This window comes from Typopeltis vanoorti, chromosome 17 (genome assembly GCF_054136105.1).
Source record: "Typopeltis vanoorti isolate ZY-2024b chromosome 17, IOZ_Tvanoo_1.0, whole genome shotgun sequence".
Lineage (NCBI taxonomy): Eukaryota > Metazoa > Arthropoda > Arachnida > Uropygi > Thelyphonidae > Typopeltis > Typopeltis vanoorti.
The window spans coordinates 34,285,259-34,310,642 of record NC_143565.1 but is presented as its reverse complement, the minus strand read 5'-3'; the positions used below and the strand labels follow the sequence as shown (position 1 = coordinate 34,310,642).

At 35.1% G+C, this 25,384-nt stretch overlaps 1 protein-coding gene across 1 annotated transcript in view; it reads right to left on the bottom strand.

Moving 5' to 3' along the window:
• Positions 1 to 25,384, bottom strand: part of LOC150097280 (adenylate cyclase type 10-like) — a 198,907-nt gene that overhangs the window by 111,781 nt on the left and 61,742 nt on the right. Inside the window, exon 4 of the mRNA XM_090407634.1 lies at positions 14,063 to 14,142. Coding sequence (XP_090263760.1) covers positions 14,063 to 14,142 — 80 coding nt within the window. The remainder of the gene's footprint in view (positions 1 to 14,062; positions 14,143 to 25,384) is intronic.

Sequence of the window (25,384 nt, the reverse complement as noted above, 5' to 3'; positions counted from 1 at the left end):
TTTTTTTGCTTGGAGAGTAGTGAATGAGTGGAATAGGTTGCCAGAGTCTGTTGTGGGTACCATGACTGTGAATGAGTTCAAAGCAAAGTATGATAGATACTGCACAAATGTTGGATAGTTCTTGATATGATGACAGGGACTTGACAGGGCATCCCTCAAGTAGTCAAAGGACTCCTTTGAGTTGTCTGTAATAATAATAATAATATTAATTTCTGGACCTATAGCAACATCCAACTAAATATGTCTTCCTGTCAACCTCCTAAACATGAAATTTTGAATTAAGACAATATAGATGCAGAATTACAATGCTGACAATTATGACAAACTTGAAGTAGTGTCATGGCATAAGAAACTGCAAGTGAAAGATACTATTAGTGCATTGGAAATAGTCAAGGGATATTTGAGAGAAGCAATATCAGACTGTATACCTAGTGTCATGATGATAAATAAGGCAAAAATCAAATGGGTAAGTGGTTATTAAGAAGGAGTTGCAACAAAGTTGTGGAGGGTATATAAGAAAAAAGGAAACTAGTATTCCTGAGCAAAGAACAAGTAAGAAGTGTGCCAGCATAGTGAGGAAAGCAAAATCAGATTATGAGAGAAAATTAGCCAAGGTAAGCTACTTACAGAGCAAAAAGGGTGATTACTTTAAGAGGATGTATCATGCACCTGGAGTCATGTATTTATGGGATATTTGCCATGTATTATGAGAATGTGTAATGGAACTGATAACTTTGATCATTTAAGTCTCAGCAGTTGCCAGCCTGGTTGGCCGAGTAGTTAGCATATCCGCTCTCCAGCCAAAAGGCTGTGGGTTCAAATCCTGCCGTGGGCATGGATGTTTGTGATTGTATGTGAAAATACTAGTGGTGGTGGTCGGCAGTAGATGGCGTTGGTGTAGATGATGTGGTTTGATATAGTTGGTGGATTGAATGATGGAGACAGAGAGTCATAGAGTAGATGCCCTCTCTCGATGAGTCCTTTGACTCCTTGGAGGTGTCACATAATAATAATAATAAATCTAGCTCTGGTAAGATCCCAAGAGTGTAAAAGAGGAAAACAGTTGCGTTGCATAAAGGAAACTTCATGAGATAGGCAGCAATTACGGATCTATCAGTATCTCTGGAGTAGCAGTTACTGGAAAAGTACTGGAAGGTACTGGAAAAGTATTAAAAGCAGTATTCAGAAATTGATGAACAGGAATATGATAACTATGGAAGAAGCATGGCTTTGTGAAGGATGGGTCTTAAAAACGAAAGGCCGATACAATTCAGCAGTCTGTGCAGTGATGCCAGATCTATACAATTTTCAAAAGATTTGATGTATTTACATTTAAAAATATATAAAAATTTTAATTAATTCCTAGTTTTTTTGTTTTTTTTTGATAACTTTTATGGATTTTGTCAGTGTCTCAACATAAGAATTGCAAGAGGGGGAAGGTGGGGGCTGCCACAAAAACTACTATTAAAAAATGGGGCACAGATGAAAGAAGGTTGAGAAACACTGCATTATATCTTTGTTTTTCATCTGCTCCAGTAGCATATTATTATTATTACATAACACCTCCAGGGAGTCCAAAGACTCATAACTCTCCGTTTCAACCACTCCACCAACCGCAAGTACCTTCATCGTCTACACCAACGCCATCTATTGTTGACCATTACCACTATTTTCACAGACAATCACAAACATCAATGCCCACAGCAGGATTCGAACCCACAGCCTTTTGGCTGGAGAGTGGATACACTAACAACTCAGCCAACTAGGCCAGCATATATTCTGCAGTTCTTATAAATTTCATTTATACTGATGTTAGGCCACTGTTCCTTGTTTTTCTGATGATTCAAAGCTTCACTCCTATAAGTAAGTAAGTACAAGTTATGCAATGTATTGTATGCTATGCATTAATTCTGGCATGCCTCTGTACTAATTGTATTTTTACTATTTTTTTTTTTTTTTTTTTTTACTTTGAATTGGTTCCTTTCATCGAAATACCAAAATTTTGGTTTTGGCTTTTAGTATTTAATTTTTGGCAAGTTAAACTGAATAATTCAAAAACTTACTCACACTTATTTCTAAAGTAATATCCCCTTTAGCCCAAAAACAACTACCCTTGCATCCTGTAATTACCAACACATTCATATACTTAATACCAAAGAAACTGCATTCAACATTTCAGGCTCTAATGATAAATTTAGTTTAATCCTTTATCGAAGTGCAAACAAACAAAGTTTGCACCTGAAGTATCCTCAGGACTGAGGCAACTCATGGTAAAGGTGGACCAAGCTCTCATCACTCTTTGTCTCAGTATCTCCCCTAATGCAAAGCACATCTCCTTGCAGACATGTATAATGCTATGCATTAAGGGAAGGGCTACTACCCGACCAGTTTCAGGTAGTGGCCCTAGGTTGAAATAGGTCTGGGTAGTGTCCCTTCCCTTAATGCATAGCATTATACATGTCCGTAAGGAGATGTGCTTTGCATTAGGGGAGATACTGAGACAAGGAGTGATGAGAGCTTGGTCCACCTTTACCACGAGTTGCCCGAGTCCTGAGGATACTTCAGGTGCAAACTTTGTTTGCTTGCACTTGGATAAAGGATTAAACGAAATTTATTATAGTCTAACAAAGTGGAAAAATAAAAAAATAAAAAAAAATTCAGGCTCATTTCCATATTCACATTCATCCAGGGATGGCTGAACACTAGCTTACTTGTATCCCATATAATAGCAACAATTTTTCCCTAATTTTGTACTATTTATTCATGTTTGGTTGGTCTTTTAAAGCAGCAGAAGTGTCTAAAACAAGTCTAATATTTATACTTATTCCAATGAAACAGTAATTTTCATTCTCTGCATGCTATCACTGGTGTCAAAGGTATGGTCTACAACACCTAATTCTCCACAGTAGTGTGAGCAGAGGTATTTTCCATGCTCTTTCAATCAGATATCAGTAAGACTTCCACACTGTCCATAAAATAACTGTTTCAAATATTATGAAAATAAGTTAAAATCTGTTTATGGATGGGAAATCTTCTAGGACTTTTGTCCAAGAATATATGCTTGCTTATATATGACAATGTCATATATAAGCAAAGGAATTAGTAATAAAGAATTAATTGTTAGTTAATGTGGTTTCTAGTCTAATTCATATATTATGTTAATGTGCTAGCATTGTTTAGTTATACCAACAAATATTATTATTATTATTACAACCCCAAGACCTCATGGAGTCAAAGACACATCTGGGAGGTCCTTTTATCACACATACACAGCTCATCATACCGTGTTTTAACCACATACACTTTGCAGACACCACATTCTTAGGCAAGGCATTCCAATCATTCACAACTCTGCACGAAAAAAACCTGCCTCTCACTCACACCCTCTTTATACAGTTTCCAGGGATGACCTCTGGTTCTCCCCCTGATCCCCCACTATTCTCTGTAAAACTTCTCCAGCATTGATCACATAACAACCCCTTACCAACTTGTAGGTCTCTATCATATCTCCCTCTCTTCCTCCAGTCCACCAGACTCTGCAAATTACATCATAATAAATTTAGTTTAATCCTTTATCCAAGTGTGGGCACACAAAGTTTGCGCCTGAAAGTATCTTCAGGACTGGGGTAAAGTAGTACAACACCGGGAAATTCGTTGCAAAGGTGGAGCAAGCTTACATCACTCCTATCTCAGTATCTCCCATAATGCAAAACACATCTCCTTGCGGATACGTATAATGTTATGCATTAAGGGAAGGGCCACTACCCAGAATAGTTTCGACCTTTATTGAAGTCTCTTCAGTGGGAGGATATGGCAGAAGCAATAGCAAGGGCATCCCTATAGGAGAAAGCCAAAAGGTGTGCCACCTTTTTTTTATTAAATTACACTGGATTTAGAGAAAGATGTTGAAAGTTTATTTTACACTTGGTTAGAATATAATAAATTTAGTTTAATCCTTTATCCAAGTGTGAGCAAACAAAGTTTGCTCCTGAAAGTATCTTCAGGACTGGGGTAAGGTAGTACAACAACAACACTGGGCAACTCGTTGCAAGGTGGAGCAAGCTTACATCACTCTGATCTCAGTATCTCCCATACTGCAAAACATCTCCTTGTGGATATATATAATATTATGCATTAAGGGAAGGGCCACTACCCAGACTAGTTTCGACCTTTATTGAAGTCTCTTCAGTGGGAGCAAGACCCAGATGTGGAGATACCATCCCTTAATGCATAACATTATACATATCCGCAAGGAGATGTGTTTTGCATTATGGGAGATACTGATACTGAGAGAGGAGTGGTGTAAGCTTGCTCCACCTTTGCAACGAGTTTCCCGGTGTTGTACTACCTTACCCCAGCCCAGAAGATACTTTCAGGCATAAACCTTTGTTTGCTCACACTTGGATAAAGGATTAAACTAAATTTATTATAGTCTAACCAAGTGTAAAATAAACTTTCAACATCTTTCTCTAAATCCAGAGTAATTTAATAAAAAAAGGTGGCACACCTTTTGGCAACTCCTATAGGTAGAGATGACCTTGCTATTGCTTCTGCCTGGTATCTCCACATCTCTCCACATTTGGACCTTGCTCCCACTGAAGAGACTTCAATAAAGGTCGAAACTAGTCTGGGTAGTGGCCCTTCCCTTAATGCATAACATTATACATATCTGCAAGGAGATGTGTTTTGCATTATGGGAGATACTGAGATAGGAGTGATGTAAGCTTGCTCCACCTTTGCAACAGGTTTCCCAGTGTTGTACTACCTTACCCCAGTTCTATAGATAGTTTCAGGCGTAAACTTTGTTTGCTCACACTTGGATAAAGGATTAAACTAAATTTATTATAGTCTAACCAAGTGTAAAATAAACTTTCTGCAAATTACAACTTCTCAATCTTTCCTCATACTCGACATTCCATAGGTCAGAAACTACAATAATAATAGCATTTAAGATGAGTTCATCATCATTATCAAATTCCTGACATGTACCCTCAAAAGGTGTACAGGATATGATAATACTACATGAAAAACTTACATCACCACTAACTTCCTATCTACAATTTTCCTCCAAATTGATCTGTTACTTGACAAGACTCCAACTTTATAAGATCTTATATTTCTGTCTTCTAAGACACGTTTTACTGTATCAATCCACTCATATCTTGGTCTTCCTCTGGGTCTTATTCTTGCCAACCTTGCAGAGAACATTTGTTTTGCTAATCTTTTCTCTCCCATTCTATTTAAGTGACCATACTAAATGAGATTAGCTCTGCTAACACATTCCTGGATGCTAACAATATCAAGTTCTTTCCTAATATCCTTGTCTTTAATATGATACTGCCATTGACACTATCTGTTCACGCTCCTAATCTTTCACAGGACTCTGATACCTGTGGTGTCTAGTCTCTATACAAGTTTTTTTCATTTCTAATCCAGCTCTCAAATCCAAGAGTTAAAATTGGTTTGAACACTGTCTTGTATATATCTAATTTAGTGTTTTGACTAATTTCTCTCTTATACCATACCAGATTTGTTGATTATGTTGTCTATTTCCATATTTAATTTACCATCTTCACTAAAAATCATGCCTAAATAGCTGAAATTGTTGGAAGTATTTTCACTTGGCTATACTAATAAATAAACGATACCAAGAAACTGTATACTTCGTTTAATCTTTTATCCAAGTGTAAGCAAACAAAGTTTGCACCTGAACTATTTTCAGGACGGGGGGGCAACTCTTATAAAGAAGCTAATGACTTCACATCACTTGCCTTAGTATCCCATAATGCAAAGTATCGTACATACCTTACAGGTATGTACGATACTATGCATTATGAGAAGGGTCACCACCCAGACCGGTTTCGACCTTTATTGAGGTGAAAAAGTAAAGGGTTGCTCATCGTAGGCCTAGAGTAGTTAGTATAGCAGTGAAGAGAGCCTGATAGTATTAGGAGATAAAAAAAACAGATTGATAGCATGAGAGAGAAAAGACCTCAGCTCTTTTATATCATCATCATATAGCCAAAGGCTATCAGTTTTCCTCTTTCACCAATCTCATATAGATGAACAACCAAAAGACCAATTGAAACTAAAGTGCAAAGATGACTGATACCTGGTGGTTAGCCCCATGTAGGTTAATCGCCTTGAGTTGGCCTTCTCTGCCTGGGATTGCTCTCCAGTCATCCCTGCAATTGACTATAAGACTACAGGGATGACTGGTTTAAGAGGATGGAACTATTTAAATAACCTCTCATAGCAAGAATAGACAGAATTTTATTTCCCCCTGGTAAATATTGCATAATGTGGATGGTCTACACCAACCAGTGATAAATTTGATATCTCCTAGAATGCTTCTTTCTAAATACAAAAAACATCTGACTGAATAATAAAATTTCCACAATATAATATTATAAAGCATTTGGATGTAATTTTGTTTGTTTTCAAATCCATGTTTTTTTCTAACTTTCCATAAATGGTATTTTAATTCATTAATTAAAAAAATCAAAATTCTATTCCCATTGCTGATAGGGATTGTCTGCGCGGTTAGCCTAGTGGCTATGCGCTTCGCAACCATATATGCCTGGGGAAGGAGTGTCCTAGGTTCGATTCCCGTCGGTGACGTGAGGAGCTGAAGGATCTTCCTCAGCCATAGCCAAGTTAGCCAGTCTTGGGCGTGGACAGCAGGGTTTTTTCCCCAGTTTATTCTGGAGTTTTTCATCCCGCAAAGCAGGCAAACTGGCCTTGAGAACTTAACACTACAGGCCATAGGATACATCGGGGCATAGGGCTGACCACCTTATCCTGTAAACGGAGTGAGGTCCGATGATCAATGGACCCTCGACACCGCAAGGTAAAAGAGGGTATAAAGAAGATGAGATGAGATGAGATTGCTGATAGGTGGTGGTGGGTATTGTAAAAAAATAACCTGTTCTGTTGTAAATAGTGGCATGCCCAACACATTACATAATCTGTTCCAAATACGGAGAGTAAGAGGACAGCTGTCTGTTTCCAATTGGTAACAGATGTCACAAATTGGATCTCCGATGTCCGATCTCCGACACTTTTGATGGCACTGACTGGAAGGCGGCCATATGCAATTCTCCAAGCAAGATCCTTCCTGTTAGGGTACCCCTTGGAACTTCATCAAGTTATGAAACAAAATTTTGTTGTCAGTACCCAACTGTGGAACTTCACAGTGAAAGAGATTAAAGATTTCTTTATACCAAGTTTTACTTTTTTTAATGGAAGGAATGTCAATTCCGGAGTGTTTTAGCAGTATTAGGGTTAAGCACAGAGTGTTGCAGTATTCAGGAACAATCTCAGCTTTTGGACCTTTATGATTATTAACTCCAAACAGGGGAAGATGAAAACCCAAGTGGTACCAGAGGTCTACACATGCGTGATTAGTTTGTAATATTTTATGGATTTGTGAAGCTGTATTGCTTAAATAGCAGAATTTTAAGACTGGAAGTCCAAATCCTCCATGCTTCATTGATAGTTAAAGAAATTCCTTTTTAACTTCTTGTTATTGGCTAGACAAAAAAAATTGCAGATTTACTATATAATTGCTTTTCTTCAGCTTCTGTGATGTCTGTAATATTTATTATGTACAACTCAGCAGGAAAGATTATGGTTTTGAGTACTATGACTTTAGAAAGAAAAGGAGAGTGGCCCTATTTTCCAGTCTTCTAACATTTTCAAGTTCTTGTATATAAGTTTTTGGACTGGTAATATTGAGTAAGTGGAGAAGGGAATTCCAAGTATAATGAGGAGTTCTCTCTTTGGGGTTAGTCTAAAGGGAATGCCTCCAAGATCCCACTTTCCACAGACTTTTAATTTTGTCTTGTCTGCATTAATAATTAACCCGCTGCTTTTGCTGAAGTTTTGCAAAATACCAAAAAATATATATATGGAATCATTATCCTTCAAAGTTCCGACTACATCATCGGCATATGCTGTGGTGAGCCATAAGGGGCTCGCGAACCCTTTGTTAAATTTTTCTCAAATTTGCGAGCCCCTTGTTCTTCTTGTTTAATAATCTTGTAGAACTAGAAAATACCACTGTGGAACGTATACATGCTACTATAATTGCTACTTGAAATTCATATTGATTTCCTGATAACTATATAAAAAATCATTTCATTGCATTTTGTTCTGATGGAGTTAGTGTAATGTTAGGAAACAAATCAGGTGTTGCAATCAAACTTCTACAAAAATTTCCCAACGTTGTGATTTTCCATTGTGCTTATCGTTTACACTTAGCATTAGATGATTCAATAAAAAACATTAAAGAAATAAATCATTTTGAAATATTTATGGATAAATTATATGCTTTTTATCATCAATCACAAAAATCAACGAGAATTAAATACGATTGTAAAAGACCTTGGTATCAAAATTTTAAAGATCGGCTGTGTGTTTGGACCACGGTGGGCAGCTTGTAGTTTAAGAACGGCTCTTGCTGTGAAATTACCCAGCTTTATGCAAGCATTTTGCATCAAACGATAAATATAAGGGCTTTTTAAACCGACTTCTTAATTTGGAATTTTAAAAGATCTAGTATTAATGATTGATATCCTACAGGAATTATCATATCTGTCAGAAGCTCTAGAAAGTCGCAATAAATATAAGTATTATAAGGGCTAAGTTAGGCTTTTTTTTTTTTTTTTTTTGCTCGACGATGCAAGCCCTTTGTTAAAATTTTCATAGCTAACCACTGGGCATATGCTAATACTTTATTTTCCTTTTTAGTTGAAGGAACTGTTATTCCTTGCACAGCATGTGTGTCGTTGACTTGTTGTAAGAAAGGCTTGTTTCAAGAACCAATGCAAAGAGCAGTGGACTGAGATGGCAACTTGCTTGACTCCTTTTTGAATTTTTACTGGGTCTGACAGCAACCCATTAACTAGGAGGCAGATAGTTGAATTGGCATAGGCTCCTTTGATAACAGATAGCAGTTTTTTACCTACACCAATTTGTGGAGGATGTGGAATAGAAAGGGATGCCAGACATTATCGAATGCTTGAGTAAGGTCTACTGATAGCACTGCCATCGACTGCTTTTTCGTGTTAACTATGCGGATTAGATCACACAGCAGAAATAGATAAAATTCTACTGCTCGACCTGGTACTCCATACACCTGTGTGCTTTTAATGATATATTTCATTCCCACTTTAAGCCGGTTATTGATAATGCAGAAAAATATCTTGTAGTCAGTATTAGATAGAGAAATAGGTCTCCAGCTGCTGATTATTTTGTGATCTCTATGTTTAGGAATGAGGACAGTATGGCTTGCTATAAATTCATTTGGTATGTGTCCTGATGAGAGAAAGGAATTAAATAGTGTAACTAGAATGGGAAGAATAAAATCCCAGGCCTCACGATAAAGTTCTATCCCTAAACCATCAGGTCTTGGGGATTTTCTTGTATGGCATTCTTTATAGGCTGTGGTAACTTCAGATGCTGTAATGGGACTGTCAAGCCCATCTTGGATAAGAACGGGAAAGCCGTTAATGTTCCAAAAGTTATAATTTCCAACAGTACTATTGTCTTCAAACTGATTTTTGTAGTATTTCTGAAAGGAGTCAAGGATGTCTTTAGTGGTGGATACGTCTTCTCCATCAACACAGATTTGCGAAATTTTGTAAATCATCAATTGAAGAATGCAGCTGAAGAGCTAATCTGCTAAGTGCTGTTGTATTCTTATCTTAAAATTTCTTTCTTCTATCTGTTTCTGCCTTTTCCAGTTCTATCTCTATGTTGATGTTTCTAATGATGTTGGTACATTCTATACGATTGCGTTGGTTTGTTACAAACCAGCTTCTCTCTTTATACAGATCTTTCAACTTTTTCCTTTTGAGGAAAGCCTGTTTCCTTCATTCCATCATATTCTACTTTACTGCTTGTTTGAATTTTAACCACAAATTCAAATTCCAGGTAATATTATTCCAATTCAACAGAGCAGCTGGAATTTAGTTGAAAAGATCAATGGAAAATTTGGTGGAAGTCTCCATGGTCCAGAAGAGATCTCTACTTTTTCCATGCACTGGAACTTAAGTATAACTGGATTATGATCTGACATGCTGATGTTGAGATGTTTTATCTGAATTATCCTATTTGTAAGGGAAGAAGATATATAAATTCAATCAATATGACTACCACTACCTTGATTCATGTATGTGTATGCCTGGAGATTAGAACTGCAAATCCTCCATATGTCTACTAGTTGAGCATTGTCAAGACATGTTTTTAACTATGCACATCCCGCTTTTCCATTCCTGAGGTGTCCTCCTATTTTGTCTAATGTGGGGTTTTCAATACAATTCCAGTCTCCAACTACTATATAAATATGGTAGTGGGCACTATATAAATATGGCTCCAATTCCTGGAAGAATTTTCGTCTAACTGTTCCATTGGATGGAGCATAAACATTTATAAACCTTATTACACATCCACAATATTTCCAATCTATTGTCAAGATTCTCCCTTCTGCATCCCTTTGGATATTACAGAATGACCCAATGAGGGGGGCCAAGAAGAAAAACTCCAACTCCAGCCCTGTTAAATCTTCCAAAGCTCCAATAAGAAAGAAGTGGATATCTATCTTTTAAACTTTTTATATCTTTGCAGAAGTATGTTTCTTGGAGATACAAAAACTTGATATTATGGAGTAGCATAAGAGTCCATATAGTTTCTTGTTTAATTTGCCTACGGAATCCTCATACATTTAATGAGGCATTGCAGAACGGAGATGCTATGATTATTGAAGTATCACTGGTAGGTCTTTAACTTCTAAATTTTGGATGAACCCGATGAGGTCTTCAATCTGTGAAGAAGCAATTGTGTAACCTGCTTCGTGTAAACTGTTTTCCAGTTTTTTACAGTTGTTTTCCATTATTTCAATTCATGGCTATCATTTTAGATTTGGAAGCTAGTCATTTTCTTTTCATGTAGATGATAACTGTACTGAGAAAACTTTGAATCAGTAAACTTTATTATATTTTCTTTAATTGTATCTCTTGCTTTCTCTTTATTAGCATGAGTTGGTTCTTCATAATCCAAAAACTCTTCTGAGCTTGAAGAGATTTCATTTGATGATCCACAGCCTTCTCCATCTTTACATTTTTTATTACTTCTTTTTCTTTTAGTTGTAGTTCTTTTTTTAAATTTTTTTTGTTTATCTTTATCTTGAATTTATTTTATTAATTTGTCTTTCCTTTTTGACGATCTTATCTCCATATTAAGTTCTTTCAGTTGTCTCACTTGCTTTTCGGTTTCTTCTCCAGTTTCTTGATGTAGAACAGTTGAATGTTTTTGCATTTCATTGTGTACCTGTTCAGTTGTTATTTTAGGTTCATTATTGATAATTTCAACTGATGTTCCATCAGTATTTGACTGGAAAAGTTGCTCCTTGCAGATTTGGAATTTTGGGGCTAATTTCTAACTGATTTGGTCATGCATATTTTGTGATTTTACCAAGTGTAGTTTGCTTAAAAGCATCGTCTTTACTAGACTGAATTGGAAGAGCCAGGAACTCTACATTATGCCTCTCTGACCTTTCACATTTCTGACAGGATTTGATTCACTGATTAGTGATATGTCCAATCTCCATGCAGTTGAAACATTTAAATTTGGAACAATTACCACCTAAGTGATTGTATGAACTGCAATGCAATCACATTGATATTGTACTCTGGGATAGTTTACCATAACTCAGGTTGTACCGATGTTGACAAAATTTGGTACGGACGTCTTCATATCCATTGTGAAGGTGACATCACCAGAAAGCCAATTTAGATCATCACTTGACAAACCCTTTTGTCAATTATTACTAATCTCATCCCATTTTGAAAATGTCAGTAGAAGAATTTCATTACTATTCTCTATATATATTCCATCGGAAATCTTTCAATTTTTGCTGTTTTTACTTGGCCCCAACCATTACAGGAATAACTGTGCTGCCTTCAAAAGTAAAACCCTGTAACAGTTTGTCCCTTATTTCCACATCTTTAACTACAATTAAATATTTCCCTCTGTCAATTTTTACTATTTTTACCTGGCTCCCGACCATTACAGGAATAACTGTGCTGCCTTCGAAAGTAAAACCCTGTAACAGTTTGTCCCTTATTTCCACATCTTTAACTACAATTAAATAATCCCCTCATGTCGTAAGGGGTGAAAAAATAAATCTTGTTTGCATCGACTATCTCTTTTAAAACCTTAATTATCCGTCTCGCTCCTTCACATCTGGGAATTTCAATTCCTAGAGTTCGCATCCTTGGAGAAATTGGTAACATTATCTCAAGTGGGAGAAAGACTATAACCTCTGCATTTAATTGGAAGGAAAAAAAAAAACACTTTCAGTCATAAGACTGAGAATAAAATAATCCCATGATACAGAAATAATTCTACACCACCAGCAAATGATTATTTGAGCTACTATAAATGATGGCTGCGATACCGCTAAAAGTAATCCCATAATGCAAATACTAACTGCACTACCAGCAATCCTAATATTTATTAAAAGAAACCAGTGCTAGTGGGGACAAAACCAGCACTAGCACCAGTAAAATAAATTAAAGTGAAAAACAAATGAAAGAAAGAAAACCAAAGTACTTATCTTTCCGAAAACCCAGATCTCGTCAGTGGGAGCCAGACCCAGATGTGATACTAAGGCTGAAGTAATGCAGAAGTCATATTTTCATGTACAAGTTACCAAAAGGTGTCACACCTTACGATTAAATTACTCTGGATTAGAGAAAGTTTTAGAAGTTTTTTCACTTGTTTATACTATAAATTAAAGACAAAGTTTGCACCTGAAGTATATTCAGGACTGGGGCAACTCATATAAAGAAGCTAATAATTTCACATCACTGTTTTCTTCAGGAATTGCCACTGAATCTCCAAGTTTGGTTACTGTTCTCAAACTCTTTCATTTTTTGTTGAATAATGTTTGTGTATTTTGTGTATTTGTGTTTGAGATTTTTCTTATTCTTTGCATCTTCTCTCCATATGAATTTGTGCACATTTTTATGTTGGAACATGGTGTTAGCAATAACCAGTCCATGTCCTGAGCAGAAATCCAACAGGTATTTGCCATTATTATTAGCTTTGCTCTTTTCTCCAAATTTTCCTGAAATATTTTTGTATATCTGACTATCATTTCCTACTCTGCTATTTAGATCCCCAACAAGGACCAACTTTTGCTTTTTTCATTGTGTCAGTTGAGGCTTTCTCTAAAGCCTCAAAAAACTCCTCCACTTTTACCTTAGTAGAACATTCTGTGGGACCATAGGCACAAATAAGTCTCATTGTCCAGTTCCCCATTCTCATATTTGCCCACATCACTCTACTTGAGACTGACTGCCATTCAAGAAGATTAGCCTCGTATTTAGTGTTGAATACTATGGCTACTCCTTCTTTTCCTTGATTGTCATTGCCTGAATATAACATTTTGTATTTATTTCTCAGAAAGATCTCACCAATTTTTGCCTTTTTTTGTTTCAGTCACCCCTATTATGTCGATCTGATACTTATTCAGTTCCTCAATTAGCTCCATTTCTTTGCCATTCAGGCTTCTTAGGTTGATAGTATCGATCTTGAACTCTGGTGATGTTGAGTTGGGGTGGATTTTAGGATTTGTTCCAGCAGCTGACTTTTCGCTTTTCGTCCTGGTTCCCTGGACAAAAAGCAAAACAATCAGGGACTTGTTTAACAGGGTGATGCCCCAGCTGGCATGAAATTCTGTCATGATGTACTATCATTCTATATTGTGGTTTAAACCAAGGCAAGAAGGTGAGGGATTGGACATTAGGTCTGAAGCCCGGGTCATTTCTCCACATTCCTTTAAATGCAGCTTTGACCCTTAAGCACCCCAAGATGAGTATGACAACATAAATTAAAAACAATATAAAAAATAATGTATGAAATAAAGACTGCAAGTTATAGGACTAAATTATTGCATTTATCTCAGGGGGGAAAAAAATCCTAACATATAATCCTAACAAATAAATAAATAAACAAAATAAAATGATAAGAACACAGTAAATAACTGTCGACTTACATCTCGAACAACTGGAGGAAGAAACTTTTTAAACATTATCAGATCTTTTTCATCACATTTCTGAAGTATTTCAGATCGATCTGTAACAAAATATACTCAATGAGTTTCATACATCTTATTTTAAATTTTAAACTATCATTATTTACTGGCCTCCATGGGGTCAATACTCATTATAGAAGGTCCTGCTCAACCAGCAGCATATCTATCAAATTGTACATTAAATTTATTCACCATTGTCACGTTTGCAACACATTCTGCTTATTCACCAATAAGGATGTCCAAAATGAAATATATATATATATATATATATATATATTCAACTCACATTCCCCTGTTCACTGCATAATTATTCAGATTCAGTTATTCCCCTCCATATTAATAAACTTCAAAATCCATTCTCCACCTTAAAAGACTGTAGCAGCTCTATTCTGCTAATTCACTCAACTCTGAATTTTATATTTCCTTCTTTCAATTGTCTTCAAAGAGTTTTCTCAACAAAAAAAAACAAAACAAAACTAGGTGATGAAATGTGCACCCAACAAGCTCAGTGTCATCTGATCAAAGTAAAATGTCTTGTAAAATGGTATAAGCACACCTTATCTTTACTTTTCAATGTTCTCCTCTGTATGAAGTCTTTGTGTCTATTGCAATATGCCTTTGAACTAAGGTCTTTATCAGCCAATAACCCTAGCTTTCAAACTCACTTACCTCCCTGCCTTATGATTCTGTACTCCAAAGCAAGAAACTTAAAGTGTTCGGACAGAAAGTCAATTTAAATCTTCCTGAAGGACTAACATCAGTATCACTTCTTATACCTATTAACAGACCACTTAACAATTAATGGCCTCAGCTCATCTGCCCTGGCATGTATTTATAGTCCAAAAACCACATAGTACAAATAAGTGCATTTGTCAGAAAGTCCTCTGAAATTTAAACAGTGTTATTACCAACAACAAAGCAATACTATTGCAGTGATATCAGTACATCTCCATTACCATTTAAAAGTGCATAACAGTTTAAAAGAAAATTGTTACAGTGAATATTTTTTTCATTGTGTAACATTAAAAGAAAGGGATTCTCCTTACAGCAAACACCATTATAACAAACTGATGAATAGAAAATAAAAGCACTTTCCAAAACTCCACTGCTGTGCTAAAAGATATTCTAATCCACTATTACAAACTATTTGATAAGATTATTAAAATCTTTGTTACATGACTGACAGAAGATGATGTCCTGACTGGAATAGAAGTAGAATGTTCTACCATATTTCTTCAGGATAGTGGAGTGTTACTATTTTAAGTAATAAGTTGTCTCCTCTCTGACCACAGAATTTGAAAGGAAACGGCTCTGATTGTTTTGAGAGTATATAGCATCGGATAGATAGATATATATAGAGTATGAGAGGCAGGCAGGACAGGCTATTTATTAGGATTTTGTCATAAAACAGGAAACATTGATAGTGAGGAACAGAAAATGTTTAAATAGATTAATTGGCAAGTGCAAAGCAAGTGATCATTATGCGAGATTTTAACTAGAGCAACAAATTGGATAAAGGAAACAAAATGCAGAATTCCATAAATTCTGTTCCTGTAAGAGAACAGAATTTATGAAATCCTTCAGGGACACATGTCTTAGGCAACTTGAAGTAAAACAAACATGAAGAATAAGAGTTTAAGATTTGGTTGTAACTGAGATGGTAGTGTTGCTCTGGTTGGCTAGAATGACCATGTAGTCTTGCTTTGGAGGATGATAAGACATGCTGAAGTATCAAGGAGAAAGATATTTATGCAAAAGTATAAGACAAGTGATTATAATAATCTTCGAAATTAACAGACAGTAGTTCAGAGATGAAGGATGAAGATAAATATCAACAGTTCATAGGAGCTAGTTAAGAAGTATTTATCAGCAGTAACGGCCAATTGCATACCTCAAGATGTAAAGTAGATGACTAATGGAATCAAACATGAACTGCAAATGAAAAAGAGGTTATAGAAAAGTATGTATATATATAGAGAGAGAGAGAGAGAGAGATTTATATTCCTCATGCAGCTGCATGAGGAATGTTAACTAGCATAGCAAGGAAGGCAAATATGAGAAAGAAACTAGCACTGCAATCTAGAGAAAATCCAGAATTCTTTCATTATGTGGCTAATAGAAGCAGAAGTGACTGTGGATGAATGGCTCTGTTAGATGGAAATGAAAAGCAGGTGACAGGGTTTATTCCCAGAAGAATGAAGAGGGTTGAAGTTTTAGAAGTGCATGAGGAGAATGTAATTGGGATGATAAGTATTCTGGAAGTGAATATGGCAGTGGAACTGGATAGGATTTTGTTATGTTTTAAGAGAATGTGCTAAGCAAGGAACTGACAGTTTCATTGACTTCAAGTCAAAAGAGAGGCATGGAATACATGTTAGCTTAGATGACATTCGAGGACATAAAGGAGCTGTATGTGAGAGACGGCTTGCTTTTGAATGAGGAAGGACGTAGGCATCCGAAGTCCAGTTATATTAAAACTGTTAAATAAAATATTTGAAACAGGGAAATATTTGAAACACTAAAGACTGCATTAATCGCTCCCATACATAAAAATGGAAAAAGAAACATAAGTAATTACAGACCCATTGCCAGATTGTCTGTAATCAACCAAATCATGGAGTGGACTGTGCATATTCATTGAGAAATTCCAAATCAATTCAAAAAAACAATATGGCTTTCAAAAAAATAAAGAAACAGCAACACTCCTGGAAGATTTCACAGACCTAATAAATGCTGCATTAGATAAAAACAGAATAGTATTAGTAATTTTTATTGACATAACAAAAGCATTTGACACATTAACACACAAAACCATGTTAAACAAACTAACACATATCAAAATCGAAGGTTGTCTACTCCAGTGGTTCAAAGCATACATGAAAAACAGAAATATATATATATATATATACACACACACACACGATATTAGCCATCTACCCCTATAAAGTTAAACCTTCTAATAAGCAGATAAATATCACTTACACAAATATGCAATGCAACATAAACCAAATCACTAACTGGCTAACTGAAAATGGCATATATATGAACCCTGAAAAAACAAAGCTAATGATATTCAAAAACCCCCAAATCCTAACCACAGAAACTAAATATCTCACTAGCCAACATCCATCCTACTATACACAAAGCACTGATCCTAAAATCTCAACCATCAACACGCTGAAAACAACACGTTATCTCAGACTTCACTTTGATGCTGATCAAAGTTGGAATAGCCATACAAATTATCTACAAAACAAACTCATGATAATAGCAAGCAAACTATACCAATTAAAAGACATTGCACCAACACACACAAAAATACTAATCTATAAAGCATTATGAGAAAACATTTTAAGATGTTTTCTCATAATGCCCAGACTAGAAACTTAACAGATTACAATTGTTGCAAAATAAAATGGTAAAACTGATTATGGATATTATTTCTGGGAAAACTCTCATGTTATAAAAATAATAATAATGGTAAAACTGATATTCTGGGAACAAAGAGAACAGTCCATACTTATATGGGCAGCAAGGACAGAACATAAAATATTTAAGGTGAAACACTTATGCCACTACACAGTCATGTTAAAACATTACTTCAGTCCAACTTACAGTCAACAAACTACATAACATATAAGTATAATAATCACTATGGAAAAGCCACCCGAAACTTCTACATACCTGTTAAACAAACTGCCACTCGATGACAGAAACCTAGGTACCTACAGAGAGCTGAAGCAGGTGCTATATAAATATTATAGCGAGACAGAAAATTGGAAATAAATCACTCTATCTCTCTCTCTCTTACACAATCATGCACAAACACACAAACCCCTCTCCAACACCATTACAAGGACACAAACACACCATATCCAAATCCAACCACCACCACTCCTTGCAAAAAAAGTTAAACTGTGCTCAAGTAGTGGTAGTCTGTGGGCTTGCATACTTGCCTCTATATGATAACTGGAAAAAAACATTTATAAATATATTCCAAGCACATACATATAAATAGTTAAATCAACACCTGGCATGCGATGAGTATTGAAACAAAACCATGACACCACCATCATCTATTATCTTCCTCAGATAAGCTCAGCAGCAGCTTTGAGGAAGAAAGCAGAAAGGCCACCCAAACAAACAAAATTATTATTATTACTGATTCAAAAAAACGGCAATGTTAAAAAGTGAAATGAATCCATTCAGCATTCCCTGCTGATAACAAAAAATAAACTATAAATAGAATTTATGAATTAAAATGAACTGCAGATTGAAATATAAATGTAAATGACAAAATGCAGAAAAGAATTACGTGTATATTTATATAAAATTATTCTATATCCAATATCGGTAACATGAAAAATATCTCTTTCTTAACACATGAAATGAATCATTGTAAATATATTTGGGGAAAAAATCTAAAATACATTGTTAGTATTATTATTTATACACATTTAAATAAGATATGCACTTAACATTATGTACTGAATATTTGAAGTGAACAAAAATGTAATAGTAATACTTCAATTGTATATATGTAAACAATCTGTATATGTGAAGATGATAATAAACTTTAATTATATTTTATTCAAAAAAAAATTATTATTATATAACAATCATACAAAATATAACATATCTACAAAACAAACTCATGATAATAGCAAGTAAACTATATAAATTAAGACATTGCTCCAACACACACTAAAATACTAAACTGAAAATATGTGAATAGCACAAAATATAAATAGCCTATGATAATGATAACACTTTGTCAAACTAAAAAAAAGAAAAAATATATATATACAGGTATCCCTTGCTTAACACGGTTTTGCTTAACGCGCATTTGATTAACACAGCGAAACGAATTGCAGCAATCCCTTGATATACACGGCAAGAGTTTTGATTAATGCGCCTTTAACCCTGCGGATCTAATTCCATTTATTTTTGTCTTAATTGTTTTGTTGACTTTTTTGATAATGTTTAGTTAGTGGATTCATGTTAAAATATCAACCCACAGTTCAATTGTCTGCAGATTAGACCTACACTCGACGTAGATAGAAACTTATATGTAATGGTTGGTAACTATGAAAATAATTATTCATTTCCAGTTAAAATTTTATGCTCCACGTTTGCACAGTGGTACACAAAACGTTAATATAAATTCAAGCTGTTTAGAAAATATCAGCTAATGCAGTGTTTCTCAACCTTTCCTGGTCCCAAGGACCAGTAAAATGCCTAAAACAATTCTACGGACCACTAAGTTACAGAGGCATAGCTTGTGTGGGGGGGGGGGGGGATCCACGCAAGATGACACTTTTTTTGGCATTTAAGAAATCTTGCCATACTGTCTATAAAACAGCAACTGAGTGAAGAAATAGACTTTGACAATGTCATCGACGATTTGGTGAATAGAAAAGCAAGAAAATAACATTTTAGAATGTTGGAACAAAAATAAATATAGGGTTTTTAATTTATTTCCCTATACGTCATTTTGACTTTTTGTAATTTTTTTTAAAAACCTATGTCGAAATTACCAACATTTCGGAAAAACTGTGCCATTTATAATAAAATAATAAATCTAAAAGCATGTTTTGAATACATATGGAAACATAATTAGTTAAATAGGAAGGAAACGATTAAAGGTGTATCATCATTGAACAAAGTTTTAATTTTTATTAAACAAATAATAATATGATATAATTATGTTTACTTTTAATGAGATGGTTGAGCTTCTCGGCCCTTGCAGAGTTGCTGGATATCTGGCTCAATACTGATCAACTTGAGTTGAAGATCAGCAGACACACACTAACACGATTTCTGTATTTTGTTGTACTTGTAGAAAACTGCATGTAGATTTTCAATGCTTATTCAGATAACTTGGGAAATTCACTTCTTACTGAAGGCGAGATCCAAAATCGAGCCAAACCAAGATCACGGAATTGCATTTTAAGTTCGTTGTCACTTGAAAGCTCGATTAACTTCTTTTTCTATAACGAAAGGTCATTCTCGTGACTGCAACCCTGAAATGGATTGCGAACCCCCAGAAATTTCTTATAAACATTATTCAGAAAGTATGCTTCAAAATTCCGTTTCAGATTTTTAAGGTGGTCACAAACCTTTTCCAGAAACTCAGAATCAACAAAAATATCATTTTCCACTAAAAAGGATTCCAATGTTGGAAAAGGTGCAAATTGTCAGTCTTTTAGTGAAAAATGATATTTTACACTAAACGAAAATCCATAAAAACCAATCCATTAAACCAGTTTTTTCTCGAATGCCTTTATTTTGTTAGGCATCAAGAATAGTTAAATAATTTCCCTGAAGGGGGAGATTTAGTTCATTTAATTTTGAAAAAAATGTCTGAAAGATAGGATAGTGTTGATAACCATGCTTCGTCAAAAAGGAGGGATGCAAAATCAGAATTACATGCATTTGGCTTGTGTAGCTCAGTGGAAGTGGCGCTTGCGTCCTCTGCGCCTGGTCGCTTGAAGTCAGACTTAAGTTCAAGTCTAGTTACCGACTGGAGGAACTTTTTCTAAGCCTTTCTTCAACCAATTCCCAAGTTAGTCGATCTCTGGCACAGGCAAGCGGGTTTTTCCTCCCGGAAACTTGGGTTTTTTATCCTGTAAACTCAAGAAAATCGACTGTAGTACCCACATTATTTCAGACACTAGCATATCTTGTTAGGGGTAGGTGCCAAGAGATGGCAGCACTTGTTTGCCAGCCACTTCACCGGTGGCTGCTATAATTAGTGACAGACATGGGCCAGCTATCTCTGATTGGCTACCGGTGGAGATTGAACTGCCCACTCAAGTTTCCAAAAGCAAGATAGGGTATAAAGGTCTCGCCAACTCCCTATCAGGGAATAAAAGGCATTAGCTGATTTTTTTTTTTTTTTTTTTACAAATAATAAAACTTCGTGCCTTAAATGAAGTAACCTTGTTAGTACTTTGCCACTGGAAAGCCAGCGAATTTCAGAATGATGCAAAAGCTGCCCATTTCATCACAGAGTACTGAAAATAACCTATTTTTAATGGTTGAGTTTTAATAAAATTAACTAGCTTTACAGCATTGTATAGCACAGTTTTAAATTCTGGTGGCATTCCTTTGGAGGCTAATGCTTCCCTTTCTATGAAACAATGTACCCAATTCATATCCGGAGCTACTTCCTTGACCATAGAAACAACCCCACTATGCCTGCCTGTAAGGGCGCAAGCTCCATTCAAACAGAAGCCTATACATTTTCCCACTGGATCCCTTTGTGTATTATGTAATTATTGAGAGTGTGAATTATTTCTTCTCCAGTTGTTTGGGATGGCAAAATTCTACAAAACAGAATATCATCATGAATTTTGTTATCATGCGCATATCTTACGTAGAATATTAACTGCACATCTTTTGTAATTGGTAGTCTCGTCTATTTGTAACGCATAATAAGGGCTCTTCTTAACAATTTCAATTAACTGAGATTCTACGTCACCTGCCATATCATTAATTCTGCGACCGACAGTGTCATTTGAAAGAGGAATCAAATCAACATCTTTTAGTAACTTGTTGCCAAACATAGTTTTTACCACATCTTTTATAGTTGGAAGTAGTAAATTTTCCCCCACAGAATGAGGTTTCCCTGTTTTCGCGATGCGCAAACTTTAGAGATAGGATGTTTCCAGTGCCTTGCTATTAATGGAACCCATGGCCGAAATTGTATCTTTCCGATGATTTAATGTCCCTAAGCATTGCTGAAAAAATCCAATTGGCTTATTTTTCACATCACAAAAATGTTTAGTTTCTAAATGTCGTCGGAGTTTTGCAGGTTTTATGCACTCGTTCGACAACACTTCATAACACAAAACACATTGAGGTTTCTGTTCACTTTCATTTCCACACCAAGTAAGCCCGAATTCCAAATATGAACTGTTATATTTCCTGCTGTATTTTTTCTTTGAACTGCTTGTTTCTTCTTCTTTAATAGTATCAGATTTAGTTGCCGTTACAACAGGAGTATCACAATTAAGGTTATCATCACCTGCTTCATTTGCTCTTCTTTTCAAAGTCCTAGTTCTAAGCCACTTTTCCATTATTAAAAAACGTTTCCTAAAAATATAAATACTGGGGTTAACTCACGACACACTTTGTCCAAGCATCACTTAGCACTTCTGATGATATACTGCACCTTGGTTGAAGAAGGGGAACCTTCAATAATAAAAATCAATAAACAACAAGCAATTGGGTGAAATGTGGATAACACATTCACTTCAAATTTGACAAAACAGCAAGAGAAGGCAGAAGCAATAAAACTACAGTGGAACCTCGGTTGGCGAACGACTCTGATCTTGAACAAATCTGTTCCCGAACATATGTTCCAAACAAAAAGCGCACCAGTTTCCGAACAGGAAAACCGGCAATCACGTGCTGAGATTACAGCGAGAGATCGTCAGTTACGCTGTAGCCTCTGCTCGGTGCAGACAGCTGCTGGAATTTCTGGAGAATTAATTATTTTAAGACACCTATTGTATATTATTATTATTATAAGGTGCCTCCATTGAGTCAAAAGATTCATCGCAGGAGACCCAACATTGCATCGTGTTTATTAAACATTTACTTTGCATTCGTTTTTTTATCTTTCCTAAAAGAGTACCATATAAAATGAATTATTAATACAGTAATCGATCATGGACGAATTGTACTTTTTACCATTGATTATTATATTCGATTAACACGATTTTGATATATGTGGTAACATCGAGGGATTAATTAACCGCGTTAATCGAGGGATACCTGTATATATATGTGTAATAAAATGTAAAATGTAGCATGTTATCATATTATCCATCCTGTGTAACTGTGAACTATATTTGCAAATGATTACTGTGATAATTATTATTCTCATATATGAATTCCATATTGTGCAAATTATAAAGATATTAAGAATGAAATGTATAACATAAGAAATTATAGTACTCTTGAATAAATATTATAAAATATAAGTTATTTCTCTGAGAAGCAATTAAAAGTGATATATATTATTGTACCATATTGTACAGATGTTTAGTACAGAAATGTAAAGTTGTAACCTTGTAAAGTTGCATTGTTCATAAGATTACAATGTAGATGCATATATCTTTTGTGAGAGTACCTTGTATGCTGGTAGGTATGAATAATAAAGTTAAAAATAAATAAATATATCACCTACCTTTTTTCCTCAAATACATGAAGGAGTTCTCTCACTAACCTGAAAACGTATCCATAGTTTTGTTGATTATAATACATTCCATTCCCCCTAATCACATGGCAAATCTTGCAGAGTACAAACATCTCAGGCTTATGACCTTCTACAACCAGCACCCTAAACACAGAACGCCATGTCATCTTTCAATGGAGTTATGACGGTTTAGTCATAACTCTATTGAAGGTCTTAAAAAAAAAAAAAATCTTGGTTATCTATCCTCACCTTTGATAACACTCAGTTCTAGACTAGATTTCTTTTCTTAGACTAATATTTACCTCTGGACTTTCTTCTCTTCCTTAGCTTTCAAAAAAACCTGGCATTCCTTTTCACTCAAAATGGTGAAACTTAAAACTTTTCACTCCTTTCTTTTAGGCTTGCACGGTGATCCGAATGCATTTTTGGAAATTATAGAGACAACTACCGTGTTTGAATAAAAACTTTAGTTTACTATTACTAAAATTTTACAATTCGACGTTTCGACCTTTATGTCAAGGTCATCTTCTGGAGCGTACAAATATACACAGGAAACAAGCTATACTACAATCATACTGGTTCGTTAAAGACACTGACTAACCGCTACCACAATTGTTGGCCTGACCTCTGGTGAAAAAAAAAAAAAAAAAAAATTTATACATCAACGTAAAAGTCCTATTATTTGTGTTGTCTACTATATACATATATTAACATCATTCCAGCCAGTTGGAGTGGAATGGTTTCTAATAATAGCAGATTGGCTAGAGTCCTGACTTATGTTGAATCTTTCAAATTAGTTTGGCTGAATGTGTGCCATCCAGATCCTTGGAATTTTCATACCATCTTTATTGTAGATATCAACAATAAAGATGGTATGAAAATTCCAAGGATCTGGATGGCACACATTCAGCCAAACTAATTTGAAAGATTCAACATAAGTCAGGACTCTAGCCAATCTGCTATTATTAGAAACCATTCCACTCCAACTGGCTGGAATGATGTTAATATATGTATATAGTAGACAACACAAATAATAGGACTCTAGCGTTGATGTATAAATTTTTATTTTTTATTTTTTTTATTTTTTTTTTCACCAGAGGTCAGGCCAACAATTGTGGTAGCGGTTAGTCAGTGTCTTTAACGAACCAGTATGATTGTAGTATAGCTTGTTTCCTGTGTATATTTGTATGCTCCAGAAGATGACCTTGACATAAAGGTCGAAACGTCGAATTGTAAAATTTTAGTAATAGTAAACTAAAGTTTTTATTCAAACACGGTAGTTGTCTCCATAATTTCCAAAAATGCGTACTTTTCACTCATTCAGCTACTGACTGTGCAAATTCCAAATCTGTCTAACTTTAGAATACTGATCTCACATTTGGAGTGGTCAACAAGAAACTTTTCTAAAAATTCTTTATTCTCCCTAGAAGAAGCCAATTTGGCTAAATCATGTTTCTGCATTGTGCTATTTCTACAGACATTTCCTGGATGCTGTTTCACAGAATTGATTCCATCATTCACCTTGCTGTGTAATTGATTAATTCTCTGCCTACATACAGCATCAATTTGCTATATGTTTTGAAACATTTCATGTTTGAGGGTGATATAAAAAATATACTTTAATCAAAACAAAACTGGAATTGTTTAACCAGAGCTCAGATTATTGCAATACCAGAACTTGTAGTGAAAAAGTAGTTTATCCTTGAAGAACACGGGTTTGAAGAGTGCAGATCCATTTATATGCATTTCTTTATGAATAAATATATTGGAAAATTTTTTGCAGATTTGCAACAATTTGAAAAAATCGCAGACAAACCACATAGCTTAGAAATATCGAAAAAATTAAGAAAGAGTTGTATGTTATGAATGCATAAAATAAAATGTCGATACTAGTCTATTTCATCACTTACTACCATAAAGTATACACAAATCTATTATAAAAAGTTAAAATTTATCAAAACTTATGTACACAAACACTTACTGACCGTTCTTTGTGCCATTCGCAGTCGAGAGAAATGTAAACAAACGTAAAGATGCAGTGTTAAATCATAACTGCATAAAATTAATTGTCATTAATA